The sequence below is a fragment of the Corvus hawaiiensis genome, chromosome 3 (assembly GCF_020740725.1).
Source record: "Corvus hawaiiensis isolate bCorHaw1 chromosome 3, bCorHaw1.pri.cur, whole genome shotgun sequence".
In the NCBI taxonomy this organism is placed as follows: Eukaryota; Metazoa; Chordata; class Aves; order Passeriformes; family Corvidae; genus Corvus; species Corvus hawaiiensis.
In genome coordinates, this window is record NC_063215.1 from 5,157,002 (window position 1) to 5,176,229 (window position 19,228).

The 19,228-nt window shown below is 42.3% G+C and overlaps 1 protein-coding gene across 1 annotated transcript in view; it reads left to right on the top strand.

The window, feature by feature from the left end:
• The window catches only part of CDC5L (cell division cycle 5 like), a 31,813-nt gene extending 17,523 nt beyond the window's left edge, over nt 1–14,290 (top strand). The window contains exons 14-16 of the mRNA XM_048297948.1: nt 798–995; nt 12,508–12,720; nt 13,810–14,290. Coding sequence (XP_048153905.1) covers nt 798–995; nt 12,508–12,720; nt 13,810–13,914 — 516 coding nt within the window. The 3' untranslated portion in view covers nt 13,915–14,290. The remainder of the gene's footprint in view (nt 1–797; nt 996–12,507; nt 12,721–13,809) is intronic.
• Nucleotides 14,291–19,228: the final 4,938 nt, after the last annotated feature.

A 19,228-nucleotide genomic window follows, 5' to 3' on the forward strand; every position in this document is an offset into this window, starting at 1 on the left:
TCTGCTCACAGTAAGATACCTACTGCTCATAGGGAAGTTTGTGCTGCACCTGTAGCTCCTGTTGAAAGAGAGGACATGGACATGCTCTTATAACCAATGAAGTCCAGACTGGCAAAGACATTTTACTTTTTTAGTTATTAATAAAATTGGAAGGACCCAAGTGCCTGTAATTTTGCAAGCCACGTTCTTTGTCAGAAATGTTAAGAGTTGTGAGACCAACAAGAATCTTTCCAGTTCTTTGTAAACTTTGTAAACTAAACTGGAAGCAGCAGAGTGCTCATATCTCACCAGTTCTTCAGCCACAGAACGTGTTACTTACAGTCAGAGTTGTATTTCCTACAGCGGAGCTTATGCAGCTCACCCGGGAATGTTTAGACTTGACTTTCCAGGTTGTGTTGAGAAGGGCAAGCAAAAGGAAAAGTGATTTTTGTTTCATAGAACAGCTGCTTCTGTCTGTACAGTTCTCCCTCCCCTCAAGGTCCCTGCTTTTATCTCTGTTGTTCTGCCGCAAGAAGTATCTCGCTGTGCCACAGCTTTCATTAGCCATGCCAGAGTGATGTCAGGTTTGGCCAAATTATATAAAATGGGGGATAGTTGTGCTGTGAAGAGCCTTCTAGCCTGGGTTTCATTTATAATCCACAGCATCTGTGTTCGATTTCATAGTTAGCTTGACCTGATGGTAAGCTTTGAGTTTGAAAAGCTGCCCCCATGAATTGCACACTGAAGGTTTGAAAAGAAGAGGAATTTCCTTGTATCCTGTGTATTGTAACTGCAGTTTCTCTCATCCTTTCCAACAGGCACAGGATCTACTGGCACAAGAGATGGAGGTGGTAAAGCAAGGAATGGGGCATGGGGAGCTGTCAAGTGAAGCTTATAACCAGGTGTGGGAAGAATGTTACAGCCAAGTGTTGTACCTGCCTGGACAGAGCCGGTACACAAGGGCTAACTTGGCCAGCAAAAAGGACAGGATAGAGTCACTTGAAAAGAGACTTGAGGTCAGTGTCACTTTTTTCTGCCTTCTGCACTTCCTTATTTCTTGAGTTTCCTTACGTTTTGGGGTTTTTTCTCTGTAGGAGTTCAGTTAAGTCTTTTGAAGGGATTAATTTGAAAAGGTTGTTGAGGAATTCTATGGAGTTCATAGATGTTTTTGAGATACTTAAACCAACTTCTCTCATCTTCCTCCTCAAAATATCCCCACACAGAGTACTCCCACATACAGTTTCTCTCTGCACTATTAGCTGGGACACAGCTCATCCACTTTATTCTCAGCTGGAGAGAAGGTCAAGTTCTGCTGTCTCTTAATTGCATGTGGATTTTTTGTTGTTTTCCTAATCTCTGCTGTGAGTGGATCAGATCTTTCTCATATTGTACGTTGTCCTTGATTGTGGCCAGTATGAGGAGAAACTTCAGAGAAAGATGCTTAAAAGAACCATCTCTGTCCCAAAGCTCCTCTCAAGTTCTCTTTCCAACTTAAGATTTGGTTTCTGACTGACTATTACATACATGAAGGTTTAGATAGTCCTGAATTCCTGCCAGGCTGGCATCTTCTGCCAATTTCAGTGATTCCCTGCAAATAAGAACAATGGATGTTTGTGCTTCCATTCCACTTTATCAGACCCTTTGACACTGATTTCCCTTGCCCAGTCACCTCTCTAGATTTTCACCCAAACAAAAAAACCCATACAAAACCCTCAAAACAGACAATATTGATGAAAACATGTAAGCTTGTTTGAAATGGTTTCTTCCCACAGAATATGTTTGTTTTGACTTGCAGTAAGTCATTAAATGTTTTCTAAAGTACCATTTTAGCCTAAAAGTCTCTCTAAATTATGCAGGCATCAGATTATTTTTTTCCATGGTAAAAGGAAACTTTTTTGGTAAAGTTTTTCTGTATTTGACATCAACATAGCTACTGTTGCTAGAAGTAAACCTCCCCAAACAGCTGCTACCCCAGAAATAGCATGAGAGGCCAGAAAGGCTGAATTTCATTTGGTTCTTACACATGAAATACAACGTGAGTGTGTGTTTTGTAGAGTCTATCAGTCAAGAGCATTGTCCAAGTACAGATCCTGCAGTTGTTAGCCAAGCTCTTGGGCTGGCAGCAGTTCACCTGCGTGTAGTCTAGTAGTAAGGGTTGAGTATGAGCTGCAGAGCCCTTGTCGTGCTGCTGCTCACCCAGCAGAGAGCACCATTGCCCTGTCCAGCTCTGCCTGACAAGCTCTCACTTGATCTGCTTTGCCAAACCCGTGTGAGAGCTCAGCAGCAGCCTGGCCGTGCATGGCAGCAGGGCCGGGCGGGCAGTGTGCCAGCAGTTGGAGGGCTGCACCTAATTTGTGTACAAATGCTTTTGAAATTTAAATATCTTAGGCCCAAAACGACATTAGAAGGGCATTATTAAAGTTGCAAAGTCAAACAGTCCAAGTTAGGTAATGCACGAACAGCCTTAATTTGCCTATGCATATGCTTTTTGAGACAGTCTTTAATTTCATGATTACAGCCTAGTTTTTCCACAGACTCATTTACTGCACAGGGTGGATGGTACTTGCTTAATGAGTAGCTCTTGAATATTTTGTTTTCTCTTAATTGTTTGGTGTGTGGCCCTGTGCCTTTATCCCGTGCACTGTTTCTGCAGTCTAAATTGGTTACTTCTGTGTGGGCTTTTTTGTGCTGTTGATTTCTGTCCTTCTCTTCGCAATATTTGAATGAGTAGTTGGTGGTGGAATGCTTATTAAGGATACTGAAGCAAAGTAAGGTCAAGTTTATCATTCATCAAACTCGTGTGTGTTTGTTCGAAGCGCTCGTTGCTCTGCAGTCACAAGACAGTCACCCAGAAAGCAAAATGTGAATCAGAGGTCTTGCAAAAAGAAAAAATTGGGTTTCATTTGCTGCCAACATTGCATGGGACTCTGTGAAAGGCACCTAACAAAATCCTGTTAGCTGTGTCCCATCAGGCTGAGGAAGATGATCCTGCCCCTCTTCTCAGCCCTGCTGAGGCACATCTGGAGTGCCATGTCCAGTTCTGGGCTCCTCAGGACGAGACAGACATGGAGCTCCTGAAGCACGTCCAGCGCAGGGTGACAAAGATGATGGAGGGACTGGAGCATCTCCCTGACAAGGAAAGGCTGAGGGAGCTGGGGCTGTTCAGCCCCGAGAGGAGACACAGCTGAGAGGGGCCCTCATCCCTGTCTGTTCCTGTCTGCAGGGAGGGCTCAGGGCAGGGCCCAGGCTCTGCTCCGTGGGGCCCAGCAATGGCACCAGAGGAACAGGCAGGGACTGATGCCCAGCAAGTTCCACCTGGACATGAGGCAGAACTTCTGTCCTGGGCAGTGACTGAGCCCTGAACAGATTGCCCAGAGAGAGCGTGGAGTCCTCCTCACTGGAGATATTCCAGAACTGTCCGGACACAGTCCCGTTCCCTGTGCTCTGGGTTATTCTGTTTGAGCAGAGAGGAGGGACCAGATGAGCCACTGTTATGCCTTCCAACCTGACCCATTCTGTGCTGTGATCAGTCACTGCAGCTATGAGACTCTGGCTAATACAGCTACATACCCTGGGACCTCAGAGTGCTGCTGGATGAGGCTGATGGCTTGGTGCACTTCCACACACAATCCTGCTCTCCCATTTTCCTGTGTTCTGAAATACCACCCCTCAGTCCAGGCAGGCGCTGGGGTCAGCAGAGCCCCATGACTGCAGGTGCAGCAAGCACTGTGCTGCCTCTCACAGCTCACTGTTGTTGAGTGCAGGTGGACTCTGCAAAGTTAAATTTGACCTGAAAATCTCTCCCAAGTGTGTGCAAAATGCAGTTTAGTGCAGCTCTGTGGCCTGACCCTAAAAGGTCCTTCCTAAAAGCAAGATCTACATGTACAGGTTTTTTAAGCATGGGTCACCTGCTGAATCACTTTTTAAACAACAAATAAAAAGCATAGCAGTTTAATGAACAAATGAATATGCAATGAAAAAAACAGTGATTTTTTTTCCTAACCCATTCTCAGCAATGAAAAAAACCCACCTTCATTTTAATGTTTTTCCAAGGAAAATTGTCTGAAAGCAATACGAGTTGAAACAGATATTTTAATGGGAAGTATCAGACAAGCTTAATGAAAAGCAGGGATATTAGCTCAGCTTTCAGTATCCCAAGACACTTGCTTGTACTGTTAACTTTCTTTAAGAGAAGAGTAGAAACTGTAAAACAGAGTTTGCCAGCAACAGCAACTTATGTTGGTCAGTTTTGGGGGCTGCTTCTTCCCCTTTATAGTGCACTAAGATCATTAGCGAAAAAACCCACAAGAGTGTAGTGATATCTGGCACAGCTGCACATGGGGAAGCCACTGTCTATAGTTCCATATGGGACTGCTGACACGCTGCAGATCGTGTGCAGAAAAATCAAGCTATTTCTGAGCCTGTCTTTGTCGCTCAGAGATTCCTGGCTGGATTGATGGTGTGGACACACAGTCATTTCCCTCTAATTGTCCTGTTCTCACATTCTGAGTGGTTTAGTCGTGGCAGCCTATGTTGACATGACATTTATCTTTCTCAAATGGATGCTGATATCACAAACAGATTTGTGTTGTTATTGATGAACTTGAGGAGGCAAAGTGGAGCCATTGTGGAGAGCTTCTGTTTGGCTGGGTATCCTGTCCAGGCATCATCAGTAATGCACAACTCAGCTGTAGTTCTGATGTTGGAGTGTACTGCTGTGTATTAGTAATACTTTTCATTTCTTTTTTTCGAGGGGTTTGGACTCTTTGAATGTGTTGCTTAATGTGGTTTAGGAGTGCTACAAGATTAGTATGTGAATTTTCTTGCATTACAGATAGGGAATTTGAGGTCCATGTGAGTGAATCCCTGTGACCTCAGTATGTGTCTGTGGTACACTTCTAGATTTGTGGAATTTTCTGATCTTTCCAATAGTTTCTAGAAATCCAGAATATTTTTTCAAGGCTAGGCTACTCTGCAGAGCAAGTGATTTCAGAAATTGGAGTTTTCTGATGCGTGCAGTGGTGTTCAGTAACTGCTTCAGTTCTCTGCAATATCTTTTGCTCCTTTCTCTTCCAAACAATATATTTATAAAGAAAAGCATTCCTACTAACATATGTTAACTAGGTTTATTTATTTCATTATAAGATGAAATGAGACAGTAAAGGCATCTATTTAACAACCTAGTTGCTTCCCTTTGTAGTTCACAACATAGAAACTTCCTGTCATCTTTATTTTTCCTTTGAAGATGGTTAATTGTCTTGGGTGACTTGGCAAGTTGGCTTGCAGAATACAAATACTTTTGCTGACATTGTGGTAGTTAACATTATCATTTCAGTTGATACTAAATTATAAACACTGTTGGAAGCCTACAGGGGAAACGTTCAAGATAAACTGTATATGCAAAATATAGTAAATTATCTAATTTTGCAGTATCCAAGATACCTCAGGGTGGTGATTTACCAAAGTGTTGATTTTTGCTTTTGATTGCAGCCCAAGTCCTCTGAATTAGTTCAGATTAAAAACAACTCGTTTAGCTGGAGTTTTATGGGTTACATGGTACACTCTGCTGCAGGGTGTATCACTTAGTTCATTGGAGATTGTATTTTAATTTCTCTCTAGTTTATGTGCTTCTAAAGTTTGTGGTTTCTTTTGCATTTTCAGGTGTGCTGATACTAAGAAAGCACCTGGAGAAAATAAGGGATTATTTAGGACTAGGAATAGAGAAATTACTCACAAAACTAAAATATGGTGAAAATCCTAAGTCGCATTGCTTTTATGGTCACATATTATTTTGTGCTAATGTCTTGCCTTTGTAGAATACACTTTTTTAATAAGATCTGTTGGGAATATAGTTGGCAGAGGATCACAGCAGAAAGTTATCAGGGGTCTTCACTGTCAAATTGTTCAGAATCTGGTAACTTAGCGTGCTTAGAAATAAAGTTCAGCATTGACAAAGTTCTCATTGCAAAGGCCTTTGCACTCCCTCACTGTTCAGAATTGACTGCTGCAGGATCATTGTGGGGCTTCTGCTGGGATTGAGAGCAAACCAGGCTCTTTGCCAGCTCCTTTATTGCCTGGGCTTCCACAACATTGTCAGCCTCTGGAAGAGGCCGGTGCAGGCACTGTGGGTGTGCAGGGGCAGTGTTTGAAGGTAATTACACTCTGCTGGATGCCCTGTGACCTCACCAGACACAGCAGTAACCCATGTTTGCTTATGGTTAATCAAAGCTCTTGGCATTGGGTGGATGTTGCTGTGTGTGATCTTAATGCAAGGTTTTTCTTTCCCAGTGAGTGGTAGAGAGTTTCCCAAAAAGTTTAGTAAAAATAATCAGTTTTTCATCATAAACTACTCTTCTAGACATGTTTCTGCTGTGATTGAGATAGGATCATAGAATCATTAAGATTGGAAAAGACCTCTAAGGTCATCAACCTTATACCACCACCTTGTTCACCTCTAAACCATGTCCTCAAGTGCCATAGCCACACATTTTTTGAACACTTTCAGGGATGGTGACTTTACCACTTCCCTGTGCAGCCTGTTCCAATGCTTGGCAATCCTTTCCATAACAATTTTTTTTCCCTAATATCCAGTGTAAACTACCCCGATGCAATTTGAAGCCATGTCCTCTCATCCTGTCACTTGTTACCTGGGAGAAGAGACTGACAGCCACCTCAGTACAATCTCCTTTCTTTGTAGAGATCATATATGGGTATCACTCATAAAATTGCTGGTCTTAGAAGCAGTTCCCAAATAAAAATGTTCAAAGTGGACTTTAATGTCATTGCTGTAGATCAGCAGTGACTGCTGACTTACACAGTAACTTTTCTAGATTATTCTAGTTTTAGGTAGTTGATGCTGTGAACTTCTGTGACAGCACTTGCTTTTCATATACTGTGTTGTCTTTACTCAACAGTCACACCAACTCATGTTATGACGTTTGAAGACAAGTCATTATAATTTCTGGAACATACTTCAGGGGGAGCATGCTCTTGAGTCATTAGATTTGTCTGTGAGTAGAGAGAATAGCATTCTTCAGATATCAGTAAGTCATAATGCTATAATGATCCACATGGCTAAATACAATATAGGAGTTTACCTGGGGCTTCCCTGTTAAATTGGGAAAAGGCAGCTGGTCTAGTTTCAGTTGTGAAGTTGTGGTTGCTTACCAGCAGTGCCTTAAATTGAGGATTTTTTTAAGTGAAAAACTTTGTGTGAACCCAGTCAACTAGAATTCATTTCTTGCTTTTTCATGTCTTAACAGCCACATGTTCAGTCCCTCTTTGCCTGCTCTGATCCTGATCAACACCTTTTCATGATCCTCATTCTCTCTCATACTTTAAGTAAAGCACCTTACTGGTGAGGCCAGATTGGGCTTGGATTTGGGCTTGGAGCAACCTGGTCTAGTGGAAGGTGTCCCTGCCCATGGCTGAACAGTTGGAATCTTGATCTTTCAGGTCCCTTCCAAACAACCCAACCCATTTTCTGATTCTGTGATCTTCAGTGTCACTGCAGAAATGTGAAATTGTGTCAAGCCCATGGAGTGGTTTCAGTCAATGAGCTGAGCTAATGTTTAATAGATTGAGGCCATATTGTTCTACACTGGACATGCAATTTTGGTTTGATACTAACTCCAAGCCTCAGTTTCTAGCAGAGTTGACTTACCTTTTACTAAATTAAGGGTAACTAAGGCAGGGCTCTATGGAGAATTTTGCCTGGTCAAACTCTAGACAGATGAAACAGTGTCAAGCCAAAAATAGAGAATTCTGTCCAAGAGCTTGGAACTGAAAAGGTATTTTTAAGTAGAGAAAGAAATTAGTGACTTTTTTTTAAAAAAACAGGTAATTGTTGAGTGCACCATAAGCTTGTAAAGGCAGGTGACCCCAGCATGGCCAGAGGATTCTGTAGTGTTGGGGTCCTCATTGTGCCTGGGGTGGTTGGAAATGTCTGGCTTGGAGTACGAGCTGCTGTCGAGCTGAGCACGCTCTCACCCCAGCCACTGCAGCTGAGCCAGCACGAGCCAAGCTCACAGACCTGCCATTCCAATTAAGTTAATCCATCTCCTGCCAGCAGAACTGAAATGGGGAGGGCCACATGTGGGTCTGAGGTGAGGAAGGAAGTTAAGTAACATTTAGAGTAGTCCTATGTATGTTCCAAGAGTACCCTGCTCAGCCGGCGTAGCTGAAGCTGGCAGAGGATTGCCCTGCACAAGTGAGGCAGCTTTGTGATGATGTTGATTCTCCAAGGTCATGGAACAGGTTGGTTTACTTTGACTGTGGCTCTGCTCTGAACATGCAGCAGTTTTTCTTCCATGTTTGTTTAATCCATCCAGCATGATTAGGAAGATCAATTAAAAGACAAGAGAGCTTAATGCCGTTCAGGGATTACCAGAAGCTCCACATTAAATGGAAGGAAAACAAACCAGTCAGTACAGGGAAAAAGCCCTTGGAACTGAGAAGGGGTGTCCTCAGTAGACCTGGTGAGATGAGAACTCTGAAAATGCAGTTTTTAAGGCACTTGAGCTCTTCCTTCTTCAGGGTCAGTTTTTCTTAAATCTTTCCCAGTGAATGTTTGTTCTTATAAGGAGTCCTTCCCTGTCCTTCGTTGTCCTTAGTTAAACCTTACAGCTAACCTCCTGTCTAAAATTTCCTTCCCAAATTTAAGTCACTCTTACTTTCTCAGGGGCCGTAAGAACAGATTAATTTTTCACAATGAGCTTCGTGATATTTAAAGCAGGGTGTTGTGTCTTTCTTCTTTTTCTCTATTTTTGTTAGGCAGAGGAAAAACAAACAAAAAAACCCTGGTTTTCCAGTCAGTCTCCCTTTTCTAGATTATGTTTTATAAACCTCTGGTTATGTCTGTTGCTCTTTTGGCTCTTTTGTCTGCTGCTTGTTTTGGTTTCTCTTCCTTGGTTCTCTAGTGCAGTACTGAAAACTGAACACCACTTTACGAGTCATGAGAGAAGGCTTTTACATTAGAGATTTGGGATGGGATGAGGCTCCCACACTTGCCTTAACATCATATATCATCTTACCCTGTGTCTGTACATGCTGTTCTCATTTTGCTGTAGCTGGTATAAAAGTCAGCAGAACCAAAGCTGGCCAAGGAGCAGTACAAAATAAATAAGTGGAGAAATCTTTCAAATGTCTTTACTCTTTCTGTTAGGTTCAGGGGGAAATGGTTGTCAGATTTTACTCAAATCTATTTCTTTGCTTTAAGCAAATAATGTAGACTACTGTTTAAACACACCTCTTCATAACTGCTTGGAATTTTTAGTTTGGTATCTGAGCCTTAAAATTTTATGAAGCTTGAACTGAAATTTTATGCAGTTGTTGGCACTAATGCAGCAGTCAGCAATTTTTAATAAATAGTATTTGTTACAAAAGCTGAGGACCTCCTTTTGACCTTTTCATAGTAGGTCCTAAAATTCTGTAGTTGGGAGGGAGGGGAAAAGATGGTGAGTGTTCACATTTCTCCATAAGCAGAGAAGGAAGAAAAGGCTGTTATTTCTGGTTTTAGATACTTTTCTTTTCCCCCCTTTTCTTACTTCTTTTTTTTTTTTTTTTACAGCAGTGAGGCCTATGATAATCCAAGATGGACAAGGAGCTGAGTAGAAAAGCAGTATAGCAGCCTATAACATTAGGAGCTCTAGTAGTTAAGAGTCCAGTATCCAGATGAACTCAGAAATACTAAGTCAAATTCTCATTGTCTAAAAATTTCAATAGTGCTTAAATAATCCAGATCTGACACTATAATAAGTGTTAGACTTGAACTGGCTTTGTTAAAAGCTTTAAATTTAAAAAGGCTGTATTATATCTAATACCTTAAGACAGTACACACTTAGGGTGAGATTGAACTACCTGGTCTTGGATAGCAGTGTCTGTACAAACAGGTTGTGCTCCCATCACAGTCGGTGAAGAGCCTTTCAGTGGGATGTTTAATCTTGTCCCAAGGCCCTGGATCAGATGAGCCATACCCTGGAGTTGCCAGTTTCTCTCCTGATAACAGAAAGACCTCCTGTGACAAGGTCAATGTTGGTGTCTAAAGCCAAGCAAAGTGAATCCCAGCTGAAGAGTGTGAAAGTGTGAGACCAAGCCAGTACTGCCACTGCTGTTGGTGCTACTTGGAACATGGGGGTAATTCAGGTCTTGTGACCACAGTACCCTGATCCAGTCCTTTTCTGTATGGTAGGGATGGAGCTGATAACTGTATTTATGTCCTCATGTACTCAGTGTTTAACATTTCATTAGAAAATGAGGTTGTTGAGAGATCATAGAATCACAGAATGGTTTGGCTTGAAGGGGTCTTAAAGCTCAAGCTTCTTCCATCCCCTTGCCATGGGCAGGGACACCTTCCACTATCCCAGGTTGCCCAGAGCTCCATCCAGCCTGGCCTTGGACACTTCCAGGGATAGGACAGCCACAGCTTCTCTGGGCAACCTGTGCCAGGGCCTCACCACCGTCACAGTAAAGACTAAGATCTTCACTCAGAACGACAGAACCCTGGAATTTCTCTAAATGGTCTTTTTTAGCCTGCTCTGAAGGATGACATTGTGATGGGAGTTTCATTCCACACCAGCCGTACTCTACGTTGTCTGTAATGCTGGGAGCAACATGGACAATTGAACTTTGTTACATTAGGCCTCTGTTGCAAACAAAATTCTGTTTTCCTGTGCATCCATCTATTCCATGATCTCTAAATGTCAGTGGCCCTCAGCACACATTTTTCATCCAAGAAACTCTTAGGGTAGAAAATAGTTCATTGGCTGCACAGCTGTATTTGTTGTTGCAGTAATAGCATATTATTTACCAGTGAAGACATTTAAAGCTTTCATACTTTTCCATCAGAGAGTATCCTCACAAATCCCTAATCTATTTATTTAATTTTCTCTAGATTTATATAAATATTGAAAATGAGGCGCCTTTCTGTATGCTTAAAGCACCTTGGGCATAGCTTAAGTCTACATTGCAAACAGAGTTTGAAAAGCGTAGCAGTCTGCATCTCTCTCCCCAGGAGCAAACTAGACAGCTCAGAAAGTCAAATTTCTCTTTCACTCACCCATTAACAGTTTGCTCCCTTGACCATTCACTTTGTTTATCTCTGCACCACCAACTAAAACTGTTCTAAATGAGTGAATAAATTGTTAAGGAGTAGGAGGACATGTTACAGAAGCCTGCAGCTGTGTAACAGAGGGTACTTCAGTACAGCTGGAGGGCTGGAAGGTTGATGAAATGCACTTCGCAGTAGTTTGGTGTGTAAGACTGATGGCTGGGGGTGTCTGGCTGACTGTAGTTACCACTGTGAAGGGCAGATCCCTTTGCAGTAGTTCCTTACCAAAGGAGTTCAGCTTCACTGGTAATAAATGATATAATATATTGGGTAATTGTAGCAATGAAAAGGTTCTGCTTTTTGGTTGATCGTTGGTAATTTCGTTGTATGTGAGAATGTTCACCAGCAAAGCTTTGATTTTTAAAGAAATGAGGCAAGGGTTGATGACTGAGACACTGTGGTTCCAAGTTAGCCTTTTATATTTTAACACTTGAGATACTTTCATATTTTACTTCATGTCCTGCACTAATATATCATTAAGTGTGGCAAAAATCAAAATCTGAGACGTCTGATTCCTTTTTTCTTGAGCTTGGCATTGTTCACACAATCCTTTCTGAAAAAAAGGGTTTTGTTTTGGGTTTGTTTTTTTTTTCAAGGAAGAAAGTAGCATTAGGAAAGCCTCAGCAAGGAACCTTATATCCCTGTTTAGAGATGTGAGCTGCTGCACCCCTCCACAGTTGTGCTCAGTGCTGGAGGCCTGTGTTCTGTCTTGGTTTCATAGGATCATAGAATGGCCTGGGCTGGAAGGGACCATAGGGCAGGGACACCTTCCACTAGCCCAGGTTGCTCCAAGCCCCATCCAACCTGGCCTTGGACACTTCCAGGGATCCAGGGGCAGCCACAGCTTCTCTGGGCAACCTGTGCCAGGGCCTCCCCACCCTCACAGGGAAGGATTTCTTCCAAATATTTAATGTAATATAATCTTCATCTTTAGGCCGTTTGTGATTGGGATTCAGTGGTAAAGATTTCTTTGATGCCTTCTTCCAAGCTTTAAAAATTCTGATGGCTATTTCATACTTTCAGTGGTCATTTAATTTTGCCCCAGGTGTAAAAATACGCAAAGGCTTCTGTTACCTTTGCTATTTATAAATGTTTTATATAGCATTTATAATATATTAGCATGAATATCTTCAGTTATTGGCATTGTGTCCCAGTTGGCAGAATTTTGTAATTTATGTCACTTTTCTGTTTATGGTTTTTGTCTGGATTACAGTTTTAGAGATGTATTATGACTATTATAAAGGTTTTAATCCAGAAGTCTGGATTGTTGTAAAATGTGCAGTATGATTTTTTTAATAGAAATCAAAGGACTTGATCAGCTCAACACAATTCCACAGTTATATTTTTACTACTTTTTTTTTTTTTCCTCTTGACTTTTGAGTTCTGGCTAACTAAAGCAACTCTTGGGTTCCTTCTGGCAGATCAACAGAGGGCACATGACCACTGAAGCCAAGAGGGCTGCCAAGATGGAGAAGAAGCTGAAGATCCTTCTTGGTGGTTACCAGTCTCGAGCAATGGGGCTCATCAAGCAGCTGAATGATTTGTGGGACCAGATCGAGCAGGCCCACCTGGAGCTGCGCACCTTTGAGGAGCTGAAGAAACACGAGGATGCTGCGATCCCTCGGAGACTGGAGGTGAGATTCCAAAATCCAGTACCTGAGGTCAGACACAGGCACCTCATGGAAAAGATGTTTTTACAAGGCACAAGCTCTGAGTTTCACAGCCTGAGTTGGTATCAAGTTTTTAATGTTCTCTTAAAATTATACTTTTGGCTTTTACCAGATTCATCTGCCATTTACTTTGGTATCAAAGATCCTGTGATACACATATTAGAGGCTGGGACTAATCTGGCAATGTGTTCTTTAACTTTGGGGTTTTTTTATTTCCTTGTGTGGTTTATTTTATAAGTCTTCTGCAATGCGTATCAGCAGAAGTTCCATCTGTCTCTTAATTTGGTTTGTTTTGGTTTTAATTACTGTTAGAACTTAGGGTAAATGTAAAACTTTTCTAAAATCTCCTTTTTCCTTAAAAGTCAGTAGGCTAAATGCTGGTATATACCTGAAATCACTGCCCTGCAGCCACTTTCCTTAGTTTAAGGATCTTCAGGATATTCTCTTTTTATTCAGCTACCAACGTAGCCCTTTATCAAAACTCAGTCCTAGGTTTGAAGCAATGCCAGCCTTGCTTTCCAAGGAATAAGTTTTCACCTGAGCACAATTTTTCTTGTAATGTTTTTTTCCTCCAGAACAGAGGCTTCCATTGAGGCTTAGGTATTCTCAACCACTTGCTCTAAAAAAGATGAAATACATCAGTTCTTAAAACTGATTTTGCAAAGATGGTTTAGAAATGCTGATAGATGTGTCTACAAACTCAGAAGTGATTCATTGATTTAGTGAAAGATAACAGTTAGAACATATTAAATCACTTGATAGCTACTAACAGCACCTGTTTTTAGTAAATGGCAAGGTTCCAATTTGAAATCTCTCCTTTTGAAGCATTTGATCTTAGCTGCTGTCAAAAACAGGGTGAGATACCTGACATTTGCTGTGAATCTTGATACTTTACATCAACTGAGGTTTTTTACATTTATATTTAAAATAAGTCATTTTAGCATTGTCTTGTCTTAATTTTGAGCTCTTCCTAAAATACAGTCTTTGGTAATGATCTTCATGGGTGTGATTGGTGGAAAACTGACTGGTTGCTTAATGATATTTTCTTTACAGTGTCTGAAGGAAGATGTGCAGCGACAGCAGGAGAGAGAAAAGGAGCTCCAGCAGAGATTTGCTGACTTCATGTTGGATAAAGAGACTTTTCAAGCAAAGTATTAAAGCACAAAATTCTGTCTGTCACTGATGTAACATTTTTAAAGTGTGCAGATACTTCTCCAGCAGCTTTTGCCAGCAGTTGCAGAAATCAAGTGTAGTCTGCTGTTTGCATCTTGTCAAGTTTTGTTCCTTCAATGGACTATTCCAAATGCTCTAGATATGACTAGCTCTGGCCAGTGTTAAAAATGGGATTGAAATGTACAAAATTTTATTGAAAGAAAAGAAAAATCACTCTGGTATGATTTTAGCCATGTCTGCATTTGCTAGGGTTATCACATCATTCCTAGTGTTTTATCAGTCTTAAGACCTGTAAGATACATACCTGCATAAAATAAAATGAATAATGTCTTTTGAATAAACCTGGAATGTTAAAAAACAATGAAGTAATAATGTCTGTCTTTTAACTAAAATTGAATCTTCACGTGTCCCAGCCCTCCTTTGTGTTTGTGGTCTTCCCTTCCCCCTGCTGCTGCCTTTATTTTCCATGACTGATTAGCACTAGGAATTACCTAGTACCTGTGCAGGATGGTTGTTGTCCAGGTAAAAAATACCACATTCCCAGCTCTTCTCTGTGCATGTGAAGGAACACTCCCAGCTTTATTCAGGCGCTCTAATGGTCATGCTGGCATAATCTCCATGCAGGAACAGAGTAGGGGTAAGTTTTATAAAGATGCCCTGCATGGCCTGATGGAACCATAGATTTCAGCAGAAAATGTACTGTTAAATTTTCTAAGTATTAATTTTTATAAATCATCTGTTTTGTTGCCCATGGTGTGGGATGGGAAAGAAGCTCCATATTTGCCCCTCCTCTCCTTCCACCACTTCTCGACAGGATTTAATTGTCTCATTGCTTTGTCCTGAAGGGTAAGGATGGAATTAGGGAAAAGCAGGAATGCACTGTTTCCTATTCTTTGAGAATTTCCTAAATTTCATCCAAAATCTTCATCTGAGTACTGTTTAGTCAGACTGTACTTAGAACCATAGAATGGTTTGGGTTGGAAGGGACCTTACAGATCCTCTCCTTCCAACCCCCCTGCCATGGGCAGGGACACCTTCCACTAGCCCAGGTTGCTCCAAGCCCTGCCCAACCTGGCCTTGGACACTTCCAGGGATCCAGGGGCAGCCACAGCTTCTCTGGGCACCCTGTGCCAGGGCCTCACCACCTCACAGGGAAGAATTTCTCCTTAACATAAAATCTAAATATTCTCAGTTTGAAGCCATTGCTCCCTGTCCTGCCACTCTGGTTCCTGACAAAGGGTCCCTCTCTGGCTTCCCTGCAGGCCCCCTTCTGTTCCTGAAGGTCACTGTGGGGTCTCCACAAAAGCTTCTCCAGGCTGAGCAGCCCCAGTTCTCCCAGCCTGTCCCCATAGGGGAGGTGCTCCTATCCCTGGAGCAATTTTATGGCCTCCTCTGGACCTGCTCCAACTGTGCCATGTCCTTCTTACAGTGGCCCCCAGGCCTGGAGGCAGCTCTGCAGATGGGGTCTCGCCCCCCAGCTCATGTTGAGTTCTTGTCAACACTTGGTTAGATGTTACCAAGTAAAATTTTGTCAGCTGTTCCCAGTGCTTTTAATACAAGTATTTGCCACAATCAGGCATCTCACTAGAGATTTCTATCAAAATTAGGTTTTCTAAAAATAAAAATATGCTCTCACATGTTTATTTTTGTGGAAGTGTTTGGGGAACTTCTTCAGGGATCCATCGTACTTCCAGCTCCTGCACTTTGGGTCTTTTGAGCTGTGGCTTCTGGAAAGGCACAGGGAAAAAGGCAAAACTGTTGTTAACAGCACAAAATTTAGCAATTAAATACATCCAGTAACATGCATCGTGCAATTTTGCTTGCATATATTTGAAATTTAAATGGGGTTTTTGCTGTCTGGAATTTTACCAGATTACAGTGTCACTTTGCTTCGACCTTGGGAGTGTTACTGGGGGACACTGTCAGGGTTGTGCCTGTGTAGCTCTGTCAATGCCATCCATGAAGATCAGTGATTACCAGATCTTTTTAAATGTTACCTGGCTGAGTCCTACTGATCACTGACAGGAGTAGGGACACAGCCAGCCTTGGAATATCTTTCCCTATGCTCACCAGGACATCATTTTTCTGAAGTATTAATGCAATTATAGACTACATTCTTCTAGAAATGTGTTAAATATTAAACTAAGCCAGAACACATCTGGAACGAAGTATTAAGCATCAATCTTGTAGCATATGGGGTATTTTAGCTTGGATGGTTATACCCAAAAGGAAAAATCATGGCATATCATGTCAGTTCTTGTGGTTGTGTGGTAGCTGGAGATATTAACAGAGAAACCCTTGTAGGTTTACCAATACCACAACTACAATTGTTTCCTTTCTTTTTAGGGTTGCAGCAGAGCCTCTTTGATGTGTCCTGTATTTTTGACAGCTTTGGAGTTAGACAGGTATTCAAACACTGCCTTAAATTGTTTAAATGACAAATTCAGAAGGACTGATCGTTCACAAAAGACTTTTCTTTCTTGAAATGCATGCAATTAACCAGTCATTAATTGCAGCAGGGAAGCATTTGTGGTGTGCAAAGCAGCAGGCAGAGGTGGTTGTATTTGAGAAGTACCTGCAGGAGGTTTGCTCAGTGTTTTCTGCAGTACAGTTTGTTCACACAACACATAAGTTCACAGTTGCCTCTGTCTTTAGTCATAATTTTTGTTCTAAAGTTTCTATCTTAATAATGAAAGAAAACTAATAAAGTCTCTTTCCTTTTAGCTTGGCCATGCCGTGCTTTAGCTTTGTACCTTCCCTGAGCTGCCTGCTCCAAGGCAGCCAGTCTTAGATCTGCTGAAATTACCCCAAAAACTTCACACGGGGTGCTCTGTTCATTGGTCTGCTGAGTCCAGAGAGGTGTGAACAGAGCAGCAGAGCCTGGTTAAAACATCCCGAGATCATTCAGGTGTGGGATCTTAAACTGGAGTGCTTAGGAAATCTGTCCAACCAAATTTGGATGCTGGTAGATGTTGGTGCTTCTAGCTGCAGGTGATGATGGAGCTTGGGCTTGCCTGATCTATTTCTTGATTTTAGGCCCAGTTTGTGTCCTGAACAGCACTCCCTGAATCTCCTTCTAAATTGCTTTGTAGCTGAATGCAGGTGTTTGATGGACACAAGAGTGACCAGCACACCATGACAGCAAATTTTTATTTTAAATTTCTGAAGCCGGCCACTGATTTGATCTTTCTTTCCAAGAACAATAATAAGTATAACCATAAACAAGGCAAACTCATGAACACTTTGCTGCAGTGGGCAAACTCTAACCTGACTGACAGAGGTGGGATGGGGGGTTGTGCTGTGTGTGTTAACAATTATTTTGAGAATTATTTAGTGTTCTCCCTGAGAAATTCCTCCATTTCCATTCAGCATGCCAAGATATATCTGCAAGCCTTTAAATAATTTCAGCTGATGATTTTCTTCCCTTCCTGGAATCAGACTTGGCATCTACATATTGGATCAATCCCATAGCTGGAGCCTGCTTCAAAGTCTGTGGAGTTGATAAGGCTGTCATTTACTTCAATTGAGTTGGATTCAGGTACCTGGGAAAGCCAAAGCGACTAAATTATAACAGCTGGGTGTCTCATCCGTACCCAGCAGATAACAGAAGCCATGAGCTCGAGGTAAGGGGGAGACTCCTCAAAGGCACAGGAGGTTCCCTGTGAGAAATCCAACAGAGCTGGAGCCAGCTCCTCCAAACATGGCAAATCTCCAGAGAAATAAGTCACTGTAATTTTGGCCAGCAGTGGCCAAAACACACCAGAGTTCTCTGGCTGCCTTAAAAAGAGACTTCCAGCACCAACAGGAGCATCTTGTCTTTGCCTGTTGCTGCTTGTTTGCCTTTTGCACCTTTGTTTGCTGGGACAAGCGTTGGGGCAGCGCATTTGGGTTAAGATATGTTAATTCAGCTTGATGGTCCAATCCTGTGTACAGGGCAGACATGAGTTGGGCCACGTTTCCAGGTAGGAAGTGCGAGTGAAGGTGGAAGTGGGGCAGAATAGTGGGTCCAAAGAGGGGCAATGAAGCTGGGGAAGGATCTGGAGCACAAGGGAGCAGCTGAGGGAGCTGGGGAGGCTCAGCCTGGAGAAAAGGAGGCTCAGGGGGGACCGTCTCACTCTCCACAACTCCCTGACAGGAGGGTGCAGCCAGGTGGGGGTCAGGCTCTTCTCCCTGGTAACCAGTGATAGGGCAAGAGGAAATAGCCTCAAATTACACCAAGGGAGGTTTAGATTGGATATTAGAAAATAATTTCTTCACAGAAAGGGTGGTCAGGCACTGGAACAGGCTGCAAAGGGAAGTGGTGGACCCACCACCCCGAAAGTATTCCAAAAACATGTAGATGTGGTCCTTAGAGACGTGGTTTAGTGTTGGGCTTGGCAGTGCTGGATTAATGTTTGGACTTGATGATCTGAGAGGTCTTTTCCGACCTAAATGATTCTGTGATTGCTTCTGTCAGAGGATGTCCCACTTCATTGTCTGCCTAAAGTGAGTGTGAAACATGGGCTGCGGTGCTCCAAGGCCAGCAGCTGACATGAGGTAACTACCCACAATTAGCTCCCTGACAGACTCAGCTGGATCTGTGCCCCTGATGAAAGCGCTGGAGATTCATTGTTTTTTGTCATCATGGCCTGAACATAGATTTCTAAATAAAATGCATCACAACCCATGTCTGAACTTTTGTTTTGACTGCAAACTTGCTAACAGTATCATAAACCAGTGTGTGAACTTTGGCTTGCCTTCAGTATCCTCGGTCAGTGATGTTGCTGGAGAAGAGGGATTACTGTGGTCTGGACTTAATCTGCCTTACATTCATCTCTGGAATCCAGTTTGCAGTTATCTTCCATAATGTGGGTTCAAAGCAACACCTGTCTCGCAAGCAGGATTTAAAAGTGGAGTATCAAATAGCATTCCCCCATTTTCCCAGCCGAGTGAAAAGCACATTGAAAAATAGCCAGATACTCATCTAAAGGCAAAGTGTCTCTGTAACCTATTCCAGACCTATGCTCTCTGCCTTTCCAGGGCTCCAGCTTCTACCTTTCCTTACCAACACAAAATACCTGATTCTGCTGATCTTGAAGACTTTCACTGGCATTAGGAGTGAGATCATACCCTGAAAAAGACTTCAAAAGACACATTTGACCCATATCTAAGCCAATGCAGCCCTGTATCTCCACTAAGTACACAGAGTTGTCTCACTCTTTAAAAGCTCCACACTAGGCACTTTCGAGACTTTAATAACTTTGAAGCATAGGGGAGTAGCAGTGGATGAAAAAAGAGGAGCTTCACTTTTTTGGCTGCA